The following is a 16,496-nucleotide window of genomic DNA, read 5'->3' as shown; positions in this document are numbered from 1 at the left end:
TTCAATTGGGAAAAGTAGTAAGCCGAATCGATTAATACAGAATTAATTGCAGTTGAGAATATGAAAAAATTTTTGTCGCACCGTGCGGTTCTCATTAAATTGAGATTTTCGGCAAAAAGTAAAAAATTCCAAGTATACAATAATTTAGTAGCAGTAAAAAATTTAAATATTAAAGATATTTTTGTATGGAAAATTTGAAATCTTATTTTGAAGCTTCGCTCAAAAAATATCAGCAAAAAATCTTAAATTTGAAGATAAATTTTCACTTTTGGTAGCGCTGCTCATTATTTTCTTTATACGCAACTACATGTTTAGTGTTTTAATTTCCAAAATAATTTACTATTAAGCCTTTATTTTTGTATGTAAAAAATGTTCATACATTCCAAATTAATTTCCATTTTTCTAAATAAAATTCCAGCGCATTTTATTATTAAAATTTTCAATGTGAAATCATACTAATAAAAAAATACCCAACCGCATAAAGTTTTTGACAATTCAATGATTTCAATTTAATAATTTATTTAATTAATTAATAATTATAATTAAATTATTTGAATTAAATTCATTTTTCAGAGAATTTTTTTTTGAAAATATTTTAAATATTAAAAAATTCCTTTTAAATCAAAAAAAATCATTAGAAAACAAAATTTTAAGGTTATTCCGATATTAATAATTTGAAATTCTTCCATCAACTTTATATTTTCACATTCTGAATTTCTAATGAATTAAAATTAATTATATATATTACAAAATATATACATATGTATATGAAAATGGGTACCATTACAAACTAAATTCATTCGTACATTCCTTAAAATTTTTTTTTCAATAACCAGAAACCTATACAAAACCAACTAACTGCGATTATCTTCAATATTATTTTCCACAATAATTCTTTTATAAAATTTTAACAAACCATAAATAATGTGCTTATTTTCTTTAAATGAAAATTCTGAGAAGAGAGAGAAAGCCTTATAATATATTTTTTATTTCCTATATAATTTTTAGTAATGTTAAATTATGTGACTTAAACATAGCCTAGTTTTCTTTTTTTATTTCTCTTACTTTTACACTAATCACCCGAATTTTTTTTTTCTCTTAGTTTTTTCTGAATTTTCCTTGTTTTTGTTTTGAATAGAAAGAGTCAAATACTAGTTTAATTATATGCGAATATAAATTTATGTAAGTAGGTATATGTTTCATGTGTACATACAGTTGATAATGATATATATTTGAGCAGTAATTAGAGCCGGCTCATAAATGCTCATTAAGAGAAAGAGAAAAACAAAAAAAGTAAATCGATTAAGTAAACAGCATGCTTTTCATAACGCATCACAAAATTATAGCGGAGTTTTGTAAAACCGTCAGTAGGCTCTTGAAGCTGTCAGATGCAATACTGTTGTATCTCAATGACGTTGGAAAAGAAATGTGTTAAAAGATTGCCAGACTTTCTGTTGTTTATTTACTGTTAGTCTTAACTAGGTTCCGGGACACAATTTAAGAGAGAGCAAAGAAAGGGTTGAAAAGATTTTAAAAAATTGAGAATCGATTTAGTGATGGAAGGTGAACGCACATTTGGTGCTACCGGGGTACTCTAAGAATGCGGAGTAATAAAAGGGTATGATCTTGAGGAAAATTGATAGAAGGTAGAGACAAAGGTCTCCAGATACTTGTTGAGATTGCCAATATAAGACGGCATTGGAGAGAATGTTGACCACTTTCTCTTTGATTATTTGTTTTTGATTTGGAGGAGAAAGGGCATACTGCATGAATTTTGTCATCCACCGGGTAAAAAATCTATCGAATGTTTGTTTGACGAGATTTTTAAAATTTATAAGAGAATAAGACTGGTTTCAGTAAAACGGCGAAATTCTTGGAGTTAATTTGAAGTTTGCCGTTGAGTAAATGAACAGGAAAGCGGACATGGTTAGATTGACAAAAGTCACATTATGAATTACAACTTTTTTAAATTGATTTTTTCTTTGAATTTCAATTACCACTGTATATTTTACAAAATACGCAGTACATACTGCATTGAATACATATTTTATGTACTCATACCATCAGTTAGAATTACAAGAATATAAAATTACTTACATACTATGAAAAAGTAATTTTTCTACTTCCACATCCTAATTTTTTTTTTTTTTTTTTGAAAAATTAATCACCATATTTTAACGTCATAGTTTTACCTATTTACGCATTCTATTACTAGTTTTCCCATATTTTTTCTTATTTTTCTTTTGAGAATTAAATATCTCGATGTTAAACATCTGCTGAGGGCTTTACATTCAATTCTTATTATTATTATTATACCCAACAACATTTTCTCTATTGAGTTTTACAACGTGAAAATATAGAACAAAAAAAAAAAAATAAATAGAAACATTTTTTTTATGAAGAAAATAACATTTTAGGAAATATTTAAGCGAGTACCAACAAAATAACAAAAGTTGAAAAGAAAAAATAAGTACCTCAATGGTATAGAAAAATTTAAAATAATTTTGTACATAACAAGTACCTTTATAGTAATAGTAACGAAATTTCTATACAAACATCTTATATTTAAGGCGTTAATGGAGTATAACTGTAAGAAAACAGTATTTTAATAATGTACAGGGTGGCCGCTTGAACTTCTATACTGTAATACTGTTAAGTAGTTAGTGATGTAATTGGAAATCTGTTCACAATATCCTATGATAAGAAATATCAAAGAAAAATTTTACATTGCATTATAATTATCGACGGCTCAATACGAAAGTATTTAATGTCCAAAGGTTTGAAATGACGTATTGCACCCTCAAGTATTCAACCGGAGCCGATTTAAGAAAAATATCTCGTTAAGACGGCCAAGAAATAAAAATATATGATTGCGCATTGAAACCTTCAGTGGTAAAGAAGGTCGTCATACAACTGAATCAAAATATTAATTAGAATATATTTTTGGGCGGCCTGTTGCGGCATTACAAAAAATTAACCGTTTACTGAAATTAAACCCCGCTGTATCATAACGGCTGTACACTAATACAATACCAAATCGGAAACAACCACACTTAAACTCTAAAATAATATATTTATGAATAGAAATAATGTACAAAATATATCACAAATTATTATGGCAAGGTAAGAGCCATTATTTAGTATTACTCTAATGTCCTTATATTATTTTATGTGTAGGTATACACAGAGCCAGGTATATACAGATGTTCAAGTTCTGGCTATATTCAACTGTACAAGATAAATAGTTTTTTTTTACTTTTTTGTTTGAATGTTATTTCAATATTTCAATGTAAACAATTTTTTTTTTTTGCTTTTTTCTCATCTCCAGCCACAGTGAGTATTTTATACCGCATACTTTTATTACACAAAAATTTTTGTCCTTTTATTCCCATTTCGATACTTTTATTTTATGACGTGTTTTGTCGCTCTAATTTACATTATTTGGAGTTCAACTAACTTTGTTTGCTCCTTTGGAATAAAATTTTTTTTAAATTTTTTATTTTAATTGTGTTGTTGACGCTATTTTGAGAAAATTGAGTTAATCGCAATGTGATCATTGGACGCGAAAATATTAATAGGAAATTTAAAAAATTGACAATAGCTTAACATTTTCTGTTAAATACTAGCCAAATTTGAAATTGGTTTTCCCTAGCACTGAAGGAATTTGTTTCTTGTCAATTTGTCTTGATTTTTTTTTATTTCGTTTCGAGTCTAAAATTACTCTCAAACACCTATCTGCTTTATTCCTTTTTCTTAACTCAAAAGCAGAATCGTCGATAGAAACGACAATATTAAGACGAATTAAGTGTGTGCCATTTTTGAGTTCCTTGTCAATCTGTTGATAGTTCTGAGATAGAATCCGTTCAGATGAGATTTCTCTGTTTCACATTGCGTGGCTTAGTATGCTACTGTTGTTGAACTTGCAACCGTTGTAAAATAATCGGTGACGTGGTTTTTAAAAAACATGTTTCAGGAAATATTGTTTCACCAATTTTTTTGGAGCAGTTGTCTTTCATAAAGAATTCAAACAAACTTTGAACGTTGGTTAAGCTTTCAATTAGTTAGTTTGACTAAGGTTCTAACTTTCTAGGAATTTGAATTATTTCTAACTATGGGTTATATAACGATGGTATTGTGGCTCAACTCTGTTTTTGTTGTTGTTTTTCCGACAACTTGGTCCAAAAATTTGACTACCTCATCATTTTCATCAAATGATGACGATTTTACTTGGCAATCAGATAGACTAATTTTATGCACCGAAATGATAATTGTTTTGACACTTTCATGCAAATTTTATTTGTATGACAATAAATGCTTCGCCTAACCAGTTCGGCTATAATAACTGTAATTTTGTTCACTAATTACATAGAAAAAACAAAAACTTATTCTATTGTTCAAATTTTATCAAAAATTCTAAACTATAATGACAACTGTTATACATATATACCGTTAGTCAAAATAAAATGTCACATATAGAACATACAACAGAAGACAACAACAGAAAAAAAACTTTCAAACTGTTTTGTAAACAAAAAAAAAAATCAACTGCCAAATAAAATTCGTAAACGACAACATTTTATATAAAATAAAAATTCAGAGAGGAAGAGAGAAAAAATTTTTTATTAGATTTTTGTTTACTTTCTCTCATCTATACACCTACAATATTTAAACTTCTTATACTTTATTGTATAAGTCGCATATTTAATCGTACATTTGCCTATATATTTTTATACATACATACATAAATACATAATTATTTTGACTATAAAAATTTCTTTTTTTTTTTTTTTTGGATTTATTTTTTGAATGAAAAGTTTTTTAAACTTTTGAATTAAATTTTGTTCATATTTAATTTTAAGGAAATTATTTGAAAAGAGAAAACAAAAAATAAAATGAAGAAAACTTTGTAACTAAATAGATAAATGTTTTCCGCTTGAATTCAATAGTAACTAGACTTTTTTTCTTTCTATTTCATCCTTCGACAAAATTACTCTGTAGAATTCCTAAATAATTTTCTATTGTCAGAAAATTTGATACAAAAAATATAAAATTGTAATCGCATTGTATAAAAATAAATAAAATTTTGTATTTAAAATTCTAAAAAGTATTTTAACTAATTTCCGCTTCTAGTATACGGTAATACACTAACAGTATATATATACATACATATATATAAAACTATATATGAGGAATGAAAGTTTTAATTCCAAAATTTATACAATATTTTTGATTAGTCTGTTTGAAATGTTTCCATCCAAGGTATATAGAAGACGTAGAAATATAAATTTTTACAAATATAGAGTTAGCAAGAGTTTTATACTAAGACTGTAATAGATCGAGATAGATAGAATAGGAGTAAAAATGATTCATTCGTCCTGAAACAACTGCATTATACCGTGCACCTGAGCATAAAAACTTATTTTTGAAATATTAAACGTTAGCTTTCATGATCGAATGGCGGTTCGACTCGTACCTGCCGAATAATTCTATAAAAACTTTTAAGATATATCTGGGCTATAATTGGGCATACGACTATCAAATTTTATTCGGTTACCTTTATTATTTTTTCAAATATTTAATGTAAGCTTTTAAAGTTGTATGGCAGCTACCCGAATTTGTCAAGTCATTTAATAAAAACTTCTAGAATATGTGTGATCTACAACTGGACACATGACTGCCTAGTCTCATAAATCTGCTTTTATTAATTTTTCGAATATTTAAAATTGACTATTGGAGTTGGTTGGTGTGTTGCAGCTACCTGAAACCTAATGATTTGTGAAAATTTGCATTTTTCGCTTTTGAGTGATCGGGTGGACGGACGAATTTTAAACTGAGATAGAGTACATATACATGCTCGTACAGACGACTCCTTTAAGTCGTTGATTCACAAATATTCAGGGTAACAAAATTTATACAATTTACTTTTCAAAATTGTCCAAATTGGTATTACTAGAAACTGTTTTCAAATTACAAAAATGTAATTCAAAATCACCAAACTACAATATTAACTTCACTTCATTTTTTGATATAAGCCATGAAAATCTAAAATTTAAAGCTTCAATATCCGGAAATTAATTGCTTCAGACTTAAAGATCAGAAATGATTTTGTAAACGAATTCGATGATGAGAGACTATGATTAGATAAAACAATTTTCGGAGTGATTACGAACCTTTGAAACAGTTTTTTATAAAGCCGTTAAAATCAAATCCTCTTTGACAGTCATCAAGTTTGTTCAAATAGATAGTTCAGTCGACAACTCAGTTTGTCTCGAATACAGTCGACAACTTACATATTTTAAACCTCTTTTGATTGTAATAATCAAGGGTATCTGATTGAAATAGTCAAGGGTATTTTAAATAATAAAGGATAATTCAAGGTAGTATCTGTTATACAGTACAGTCGACAACTCACATTTTTTAAACCTTTTTCAATTAAAATAATCAATGGTATCTGATTAAAGTACGGTAATTGAAATAATCAAAGGTAGTTCAAGATAGTATCTGTTATACGGGTTTTACTGTACTGCTTACTACAATTTCATTCATTGTTATGAGAGTAAGAAAGAGAATAGAATTTTTCCATTTATTTATTTTCAATGACTGCATGTTTTTGTTTTGCAAAACATAATAATTTAATTTATTCTGTAATACTTTTGATAAAATATAATAAAATATTCAATAATGCTTACAAAAATAATAAATTCATTTAATAAATCAATTTCCTTTAAAAAATCTTCGATATATCAAAAAGAATACTAATGATTAAATGAAAGAGAAACCCTAAACTATAATTAAATAAAAATTATCATACAGGAAATCTTAAGTAGAAACGGAATACCGTCTTGTTTGACACGGTATCTATTAACAGCATAACGAATTAAAATAATAAAAGATATCAGATTTAATTGCATATCTTTCTGTCAATTATCTGTAATCATAATTATAATATTAAGTGTAAATGGTATTCTCATAACAGATAATGACAACGAAAATAATTCTAAAAGCCAATAATAATAATATTGGTTTCCATATTAGATAATATTGGTTTCCATGTGAAAATCCAATTATGCTATTGTAAAATTTAAGTAATATTCTTCTATATTCTTCTATAAATACAAATCCATGACAGTAGCTAGTTGAATTATTGTGGTGGAAGATTAAAAATAAAATTTGACTTTTAAAAACTCACTATAAAATAAAAATATCAATTTTAATTAAAATTTTTATAAAAATTTGACTATAAAAAAATCTAGTATATTTATATTCACTGGATCAAATAAAATTGGAAAATTTTGTTATATTGTAAATGGAATTGTTATAATATGTATATGCAGCATTGGATTGCAATGAAACATTTTCAAAACTATTAATCAAAAACATTTTGTTTAGTTGAAACAATCCCAATTAAAAAATTTTAGAAATATAAAAATTTTTAAATTAAATTAAAAAATGTTTTATAAAATTTTATTTATTCTTCAATAATTAATATTTAAATTTTCTACATGAATTTTGAGCTGGAGCAGTTAATAATTAAATTATATGTTATTAACAATTATTATTACAGATTTTAATAAAATTTTTGGGTAAGTAAGTAAGTAAGTAAGAGAGGTGGGCTCCACCCGTACAACCGCGCAAAGCCCATACACTAGGCAAACAGAAAAGGCCCATCGGCAACCCCCAAAACACCCAACAACCCCCATGCAGTTCGACACACAAGACCCCCTATTTAAACCAGCCAGCCTCCCTGACGAAGTTCAAAAGCCGCGTAAGAGACACCCCGGAAAGATCCCCCAGGCCATCTCTTCCACCTCAGAAATAGACAGGCGCAGAGGACATGCTCTACATCCTCCACCTCCGCCACATCCCGACGTCCATGACATAAATCCGTCAAGCCTCCTGGCTATTTTCCCCAAAAGGCAATTCCCCGTCAGTACTCCCACCAGTGTGCTAAGATCAGCCCTATTATAAATTTTTGGGTAGGTATGACAACATTGATTAATAAATTTTACTATTTTCACCATATATCACCAGTTAGAAAAGGTAATTTCGTTTCATGGCTTACAGGCGCAATAATGAAGCTAATCAGTCTTACATAATAAATATCTCAGCAAATAATGGGGTGAATGTAACTAATTTTGGTAACTGTAAAGAAAAAACACTACTATTTCAAGTGCGATCGGCGATTGTACTATCGTCATCTTCAAAACTACAGGAGATCTTTCTACGATTTTGTAAACGTATTCTTGGAAAAGAAAATGTGTAGGCGGTAAGTCTTTAATGACCGGAGTAAAACAAGAATACATCCTTTCGCCCCTAATGTTCAATGTGCTTCTCGATGAGGTTATGCGCAAAGCAGCATCCACACCGAAGGGAGTACAATGGCTCCTAATAAATCATGTTGAGATCCTAGAATATGGTGATGAGATTTCTCTGCTGGCCCATACACATTCAGAAATGCAGGCAAAGATCAACAATTTGCAATGTAAGGCAGCAGAGGTAGGATTCAAAATAAACATCATTAAAACCAAGACGCTTCGTACAAACACAACAAATCAGGTCCTGTTCATTGTCCACTCCAGACCAATAGAAGATGTGGCAAATTTCAATTGCTTTGGCAGTATCATAACCAGATTAGGAGGTGCTAAAAAAGATATAGAAAACAGATTGAAACTAGCTAGAATGGCGTTTGGTAGGCTATAGCCGATTCGAAGGTTTCCGCATATAACGAAAAATACGAAGTTGGCAATATTTAACGCCTGTGTAAAGTCGTTCCTGTTATACGGCTCAGAAACCTGGCTGGTGTCGTTATATATTTTTATGTTTATAATATATTTTATAAACAGGTGTCGAAGGGCCATCTGCAAAATATATTGGTTTAACAAGAAGGTTTAACATGTGGCTATAAATACCTCACCTTTCTGAAGAAACGGTTTCACTATTTTATAAAGAAAATAGTCTTAATTTTGAATGTTAAAAAAATTCTTACTAATCTATTGAATTTATATTTATTTTCCTAAAACTACATTAACATTTTTCAACATATTTCCAATATCAATTTCAATTTTCTACCAAATTTGATGAAATTTGTTGAATACAATTTTGTTTTTTTTTTAACAATTCATACAATATACTTAAAATCATTTTAATTTTTCCTATAATCTTACATCATTTGTATTATCTTTCAATATACTATACAATCATCATTAAACAGAAAAAAAAATGAAATTCTGTTATACAATGAATCATCCTTTAGTATCTCAACAAAGAAAAACAAGTATAAATCAATATCTTGTGTTAAAACAAAAAAAAGTCAAATATTCTTTGCTAATTTAATAAGAGAAAAGCACTCAAGCAATAATGATATTTAATTAAATTTACAGATCTCTCAATTGAATTTTGATTTCAACCAAAAATCTATATACTATGTATGTACAAAAATGAGAGAAATAATATAAAAGAAAGAAAGAGAATCATATTCATCATTTTATTTGCATACATTTGCATATAAAATTATTTATTATACATTATCCAACATTAATATATATATAAATATGTTATACTCTTGTATATTTTATATTCTGTATAACAATAATTACATGAAATTCAGAAAAACAAAATAATATATATAAGACGTTCAGAACATTAGTAGCCTATTTGCAAAAATGACATTTCGAGTAAATTAATATTGAAATATTTGATTTTTATAAGGTTAAAACGAACTTGTATTAAAATAGAGTGAAAAGAGGTGTAAACAAATTATTTTGAAAATATAAAGCAAATTCTTTCGGTCATTAGAGCTCTATTGAGCATAATATCTCATTTTTGTAAAAAATGTTGGATAGGCCATTAATGTATTGAGCGTCTCATATGTAAAATCAATAGTAGGCAACATTATTATGTAAATATTACAATTAAAATATTAAAAATATAAGGAAATTACATACACACAAATACAAATATAATCAATAATAATATTCTAAAATAACAAAATAAATATTTATTATTAAATCAGCAAAATTTTAATTAAATTTATATTATTGTGGTTTTTTAGATAAGTTTGCGGTAAGAAAATATAATTTTTTATATTAAAGAAATTTTCTTATTATAAGAATATTTTTAATGTCAATCAAAAATTTTGTATATTGATAAATTTGGGTCAAACCAATAATATTTGTAAAGAGGTAGAACATTTTTTCTTTTCTGCAAGTAATAGTAATGCTTTTAAAAGCAGTATACTACATTATTTAAATTACTTTCATTCGTATACAAAAATATAAAAAAATTGCATATTTTTAGGATGAGGCCAAAAAAAAAAACGAAATTTTAGAGATGCATTTATGTAATCTAATTTAAGGGTTAATTGCGTGAATTAAGAAAAATCATTATATTTTTGGATAGCATGAAATTTAACTTTAACTTTTTGCATTTAAAAAATTTTAGAAAAGCTTGCAATTTCGGAAATATAAGGTAGATACCGAAAATTTAAATTTCACCAATTTTGGAAGTCGATAATTCAGGAAGGAATGGAAGTAGATTTGTAGATTTGTACAACAGGAGCAACAGTGCAACAACCACGAATAAGGATCTATTGTGCGCCCCCATCCAAGTGCGGGGCATGCCCTACAACACACGCTGGAGACCCACCCTCCCGATGAACTCAAGCAACTTGTGAGCACCAGAAGACCGTAACTCTGCCACCGTTAAAGCAAATCCCTCCAGCACCTCCCCCCTCCTGTGAGGAAGAGCATCACCCTCCTCCAGGAGGTGCACCGAGGTCACTCCATACTCTCTACAGAATCTGCAGGTATCATCACTTTCCAGGCCCAGCCGACTGAGGTATCCCCTAAGCCTGTAGTGACCCGTCAAAATGCTGGTAAGGACCCTCATCTGGTTCTTGCCCATCCCTATAATTTTTTTAAATTTCTTCTGGTCATAATCTCTCAGGAGCTCCTTGGCTTGCCGCAGCCCCGGAAGACTTCTCCAGGGCTCTGACCGCCTTCTTTTTGATCCCTTCCTTAATTCAGAACGAATAGTATGTGGTCCGATCCCGCAGAAGGGCTCCGGCCCAAGAAGAGGTGTGTTTTCCCGCCTTCCTTGTTAGTGCATCAACGTCCTCATTTCCTTCCACGCCCACATGGCCCAGCACCCAAAACAGTGTGATCCCGGTTGCATCTGCCCAACTCATTGAACTGCTCAAGAGCCCCATACTGCCGCGGAGGATACTGAAAACGAGTTCGCAGCCCGGTTATCCGACATAATCATTATCTCCTTCCACCGATACCCCCTTTCCAGGTTGATCCGCACGCACATTTCAATGGCGTGCAACTCAGCCCGAAACAAACTCGGAAAAGTTCCCATAGGTTCGAAGAATTTGGTTCTTGGCACAAATACCCCCGCACCCGTCCCAATACTGGTCTTTGACCCATCTGCGTACCATCTGATAACGTATGTTCCCAATGGAGGACCTGAAAAATCACGCTCCCAGTCCCCTCTGTTATTCAGCAACGAGGCAAAATTTTTTTCGAAGCTGTACTTCTTTACCGTGTCGTCCCGAGGCATTGATAGGAGCAGAGCCTCCAAACAAAATGAACTATTTATTAGTATCTTAAAGTTGCCAAAAATTTTCGACTCCTACATTTGTGTTTGTAAAATTTGAGAAATACTTATGGTTTTCCTGTAGTAAATATCTAAAAAAAATTGCATTTTTTGTGTTTGAGGGGGTATTATTTTTAGAGGAGGTGCGGGAGATAGGTTTAATTTTTTTTTTCTGGTTACAGTTACACTAACAAACTGTTCGAATAAAAGTAATTTTTATATTGTATTTACAATCCTTTTAAAATTACAAAGAACCGTTTTATATCAATCGATAACTTCGTGTGGCAGGACGTTAAAACAAACTGAGAATAATTGAACCATACTATAATATTTAATATAAATTTTAAATTAAACTCTAATGTTCTTAAGGCTCACGCAAATATGCAATTTTTAGTTTTTTCTTTTAAAAATTTCGAAATAATTTGATTGCATACAGTTGTATAAAACAGTGTTTCAAAATTAAAAATTGCATATCTACCGGAGCACTTAAAGAAAAAGAAGTGTAATAGGAGAATTTCATATAAAAATTTCCACTCAACTTACTAAATTATTTAAAATCTACTTAAGGAACCTTTTTATTTATATAATTTTAATGTTAGAGAAAAAACCAATTTAAAATTAACAAATTTTATATTAAATTTACTTTAATTTCTAAATCTACAATATAATAAATATTTAAACATATGTATATGTATATGTATATAAAACTAAGTGATGTTTCTGACTCAATTAAGTTTTAGATAAAAATTTAAATTCTCATACTTGTCTTCCTATTGCCTATTATATATAAATTTGTAGATAACCAACATAAGTACAAGAACATTAGAAATATCTTGAAAATTTCAAGAATTGACAATTTTTATTTGAAAGCATCATATATTATACATATATACACATGTACATGTATACATTTTCTCTTTTATAAAATATTTAAATTTAAAAAAAAAAAAACTCATGTTTTCGTTTCGTTTCATTTTTTTTTTTTTTGTTTCGTTAAATTTATTAGATTTTGCTATGAAAGAAACATCAAGGTTACCTTGTTATCTATATGTACATACAGAGGCTAATGTATTTTCTTTCGAAAATTTCATTTTCCCTAAACACTTTTCTCTCTCTTTATATTATTGTTGTATGTTTGTCTTTTTTCTCTTTTTGGATTTTTTACTTGGTTTTAAGGCTATTAAGCAATTCACTTCAGAATACAAAAGAGATAAAAAAAAAAAAAAAGTTAATGCAGCCTAAAATACATTTTCATTATTACCCCAGAGAATTTTTAATACCGAAAAGAATAAATTAATGAATAAGCATACAATATCTATATATATAATCTTACATATACACACATACATGGTTAAAAGCACGTTGTACAACATGAACCGAATACATGCATACTTGTGTGTTAAAATTATATTAGAAGTAAAAAACAAAAAAAAAAAACAAAAATTCAAGGATAAAAGTTCAATAAATTTTATTTTTATTTTTTTCATTTTAAAATTACTCATTCCATAAATCTTTTTTTATTTTCGTTGTCGCTGTTGTCGTCGTCGTTACGCTCAGGTAAAAGAGATCGTAAAAATTTTAGACTACTTAAAAAGTAAGTAGATAAAGATTTATAAAGTTTTTTTTTTTTAAATTTAACATGAAATGTAAATTTTTGTTTTTTGTTAAACTACATGAAATTATTTAAGGCACAAAATTTTCTCAATTTACGTAGATTCCGAAAAAAGTCCGAATTTAAAGGGATTTTAAAGCCATCTCTCGTTATTTACCAAAGAATACAAATACTTAACTAATGTTCGTTATACGTCATTAACGGCTCAAATTTTATGAACAACTTTTTATTTACGATATGATATACGATAAAACTTACGATAAAGTGCTTTTTACTAAGAAATATTAATATTTAAACCACAAATTCCAATATTTTTTAAAATATAATCTTAATATTGTTGTTATCCTTGTCAAATAATAATTTTGTTATATTGGAATATAACAGAATGTTATGCATTATAACATAACTTTGGAAAGAACTATGCAAGTTGATAAAAATGCCTTACACTGATGCCTTAGAAAATTTACTGTTATATTTCTAGTTACTTAATTTATTTACATAATTACATATAGTTTTTAAAATACAAGAAGTTTTAAATTAATTTTTATTTGGTGAATAAAAGAAAAAATTCATTACAAGGTTAAAAATTTACAATTTTTATCTAGATCAAAAAATCGATAAAAAAAAAAATTTTTACATTCACACACATAACACCAACAAAATATCACTTATCCTTTTTAAATTTTTTTTTTTATATAATTTACGAGCGTATACATGAAATTCTTTAAAAAACATTTACAAAAAAAAAATTTTTTTTTTTTATTAAAGAAAAATAAAAACAGAAAAATTTTATCCAAAAATAAACCCCTCCGAAAAATTATGTAGTGTACGTGCATAATTTTATTATTTTATCATTAGTTTAAATTAAAAATAAAATTTCATTTTTGTGGCAGGGTGTTGTGTGTAGAAGGTTATATATAGAATCCTTTTCATAAATTGCACACATAATGTAGACACGGATGCGAAAAATATTCTTTAAATTAGAAATTTTTTAATTTTATTCTTTGTGTTTTTTTTCTTGTTCATTTTATTTTGCGTTAATTTTTTGCTCTTTAAACACTTAAATTTGGTCAATTTTATTCAATCACATAATATACGCTTTATTTATGCGTGTAGGACAGAATTTATGTTTACGTACAGTATAATAAAAATTGCTATGTCAGAACACAATTTGCACGTGCACCATAATTACTTTTTTAATATGATGTTGAAATGGAAAAAAAATGTTCTTGTAGACTCAATAAATTTTTCTTCTCATTTAATTTCAAATAGTCTGATACAAACAAACTATTTTTATTATGTGATATAAATTCCGCACATTATTCAGAGTCTTTCAATATATATTTCTAGTACTGAAAAAAAAAAGTTTACAGAAAGATCTTAAGACACAAAAAAAAAGTGAAATAATAAGAAACGAGTGATTGTTTCAAAGATTGCATACATTTAGGATGAGGCAAAAAAAAAAACAAATAGACCTGTTAATGTAGACTTAGTGATGCTGGGTGAGGTGAAGAAAAGAGTAAAGGCAACACCAAGGGGTATCTAGTTCACCAGCAGGTAGGGGGATCTTGAATATACAGACGATATCTGCGTCTTAACTCAGACAAATGCAATTATGCAGACTAAAATGAACATGGTATAAAAGGATGCTGCAGAAGTCGATAGACAAAAAAAAACTAAATGCCTTAAATTGAATACAATGAATAATGCACCCTTTCAACATCTAGTTAGTCAAATTGAGGACGTACACCAATTGAACTAAGAACGGAACAAGACCAAAGATTATCAAAGATGAAAATGGCTTTTGGTCGGTTATAGCTTGTATGAAGAGCGTTTCACATGGCAAAATCAGAATATTCAATTCGAGTTCAATTGGTACTTCTGTACGACTGTAAACAATGGCCCAGAATAATAACAAATAATGGGCGATTACGGACCAGAAGTCAATAAACGTGGCTATAAAGGAAAGGAAGTGGATATGACTAGCATATACCCTACGGAGGACGATTAATATAATAGTCAGGCAGGTATTTAATTGAAAACAACAGGGAGAAAATGGATGTGAGTAGGAAGTAGAGATGGCTGAGAAACACGTTACCATGAGGTTGAAAAATACAATAGTCAGATCCCGCAACACGTACCGACGAACAATACTTAAGAAGATTGAATCAAATGGAAAGTGACTGAACAGAGAAGTGATCCTGAAAAATCCTATACTCCCACCGGAAATGAGCAGTGAAGAAAAAAAATTTACGATAAAACTTTACGATAAGGCAGGAAAACGAACAATGATGAAACTAATTTCCATCTACGTATTCAACGAAATTAAATTTGAAAAATAATGAAGAATGAATAAAAAAATAAATTAACAAACTGTGAGGCATTTTTCATAAGTACTAAAATAAAATAATTGGAATTGATTTTAAAAATTTTTTTGTTTGCTAAATAACAATTAATGTCACACAAGCTCATTCTCATTTTATAACACTTATACAATAATATTAATGTTTATACTTGACTCTCTATAAATGTAATTTGTTATACAAACAAATCTACATGCATTTTATACTTCATTTAAATTTAAATTCATTCACGTTTTATATGTAAATACTCGTAGATATTTAAACAATATTTGTGTATTAAATTTCGAAAGATACACTTGATTTTCAATTGTTCTTATTATTATTTCTTCTAGTGTATTTAGAATTGCAAATAATATTAAATATCAAGAATAATTAAATTGATTTTTTATGAAATTTCCTATTTTGAACTACAGGAGTTAATACAGAATCAGAACAAAGAAGATTGGAAGGACAGGTGTTTGTAAGAAATGATTAACAATAGAGTGTTTACTTAATAATCCTATTTAATGAGACATTCGGAAATTCAAATGAAAATATTCCATATATGAATACAATATTAACTTCAAGAATATTTTTTTTTTTTTGTTTTTCTAACTTATAAGTGAATTGGTTGGCTAATTGAATTGGTAATGTTATTGGAAATTCTGTTAGAATTGTTAATAAAGATGACCTATTAGCAAATGTAACATATAGTATCCTTACTATAATATAATACAAAATATCCTTACAAATTTTAATAATGTATCATTTCCTGCTACCTTGGAAATAGCAGCATTTTCATTAGATAAATATAATTGAATTGATTTTGAAAATTGTACTTTTTAGTACTTTTCAAAAAAAAAATAAATTTGCTAGAAAAGTGATTGCTAGTCTGAAATTGTCAGTTCGTCGTTCATCTGTGAACATGCTTACAAAACTTATCACAA

General features: G+C 28.3%; 1 protein-coding gene across 1 annotated transcript; it reads left to right on the top strand.

Annotated features, from left to right (window-relative positions):
• Window positions 1–8,277: 8,277 nt before the first annotated feature.
• Window positions 8,278–16,045, top strand: LOC129614669 (uncharacterized). Its single transcript, XM_055529429.1, has 2 exons — window positions 8,278–8,689; window positions 15,984–16,045. The coding sequence occupies exons 1-2, from the start codon at window positions 8,278–8,280 to the stop codon at window positions 16,043–16,045; spliced, it is 474 nt and encodes a 157-aa protein (XP_055385404.1).
• Window positions 16,046–16,496: the final 451 nt, after the last annotated feature.

The sequence above is a fragment of the Condylostylus longicornis genome, unplaced genomic scaffold (genome assembly GCF_029603195.1).
Source record: "Condylostylus longicornis isolate FDR11 unplaced genomic scaffold, ASM2960319v2 ptg000115l, whole genome shotgun sequence".
Classification (NCBI taxonomy): domain Eukaryota; kingdom Metazoa; phylum Arthropoda; class Insecta; order Diptera; family Dolichopodidae; genus Condylostylus; species Condylostylus longicornis.
Note: the sequence above shows the minus strand (reverse complement) of the source record. Positions and strands in the feature narration are given on the sequence as shown.

Bases quoted from the DNA above. Each gene is read 5' to 3' on its own strand.
- LOC129614669 (XM_055529429.1), top strand. From the start codon at position 8,278: ATGACCGGAGTAAAACAAGAATACATCCTTTCGCCCCTAATGTTCAAT. The intron at 8,690-15,983 runs GTAGGCTATAGC...TTTGAACTACAG, and splicing joins ACTAGCTAGAATGGCGTTTG to GAGTTAATACAGAATCAGAA.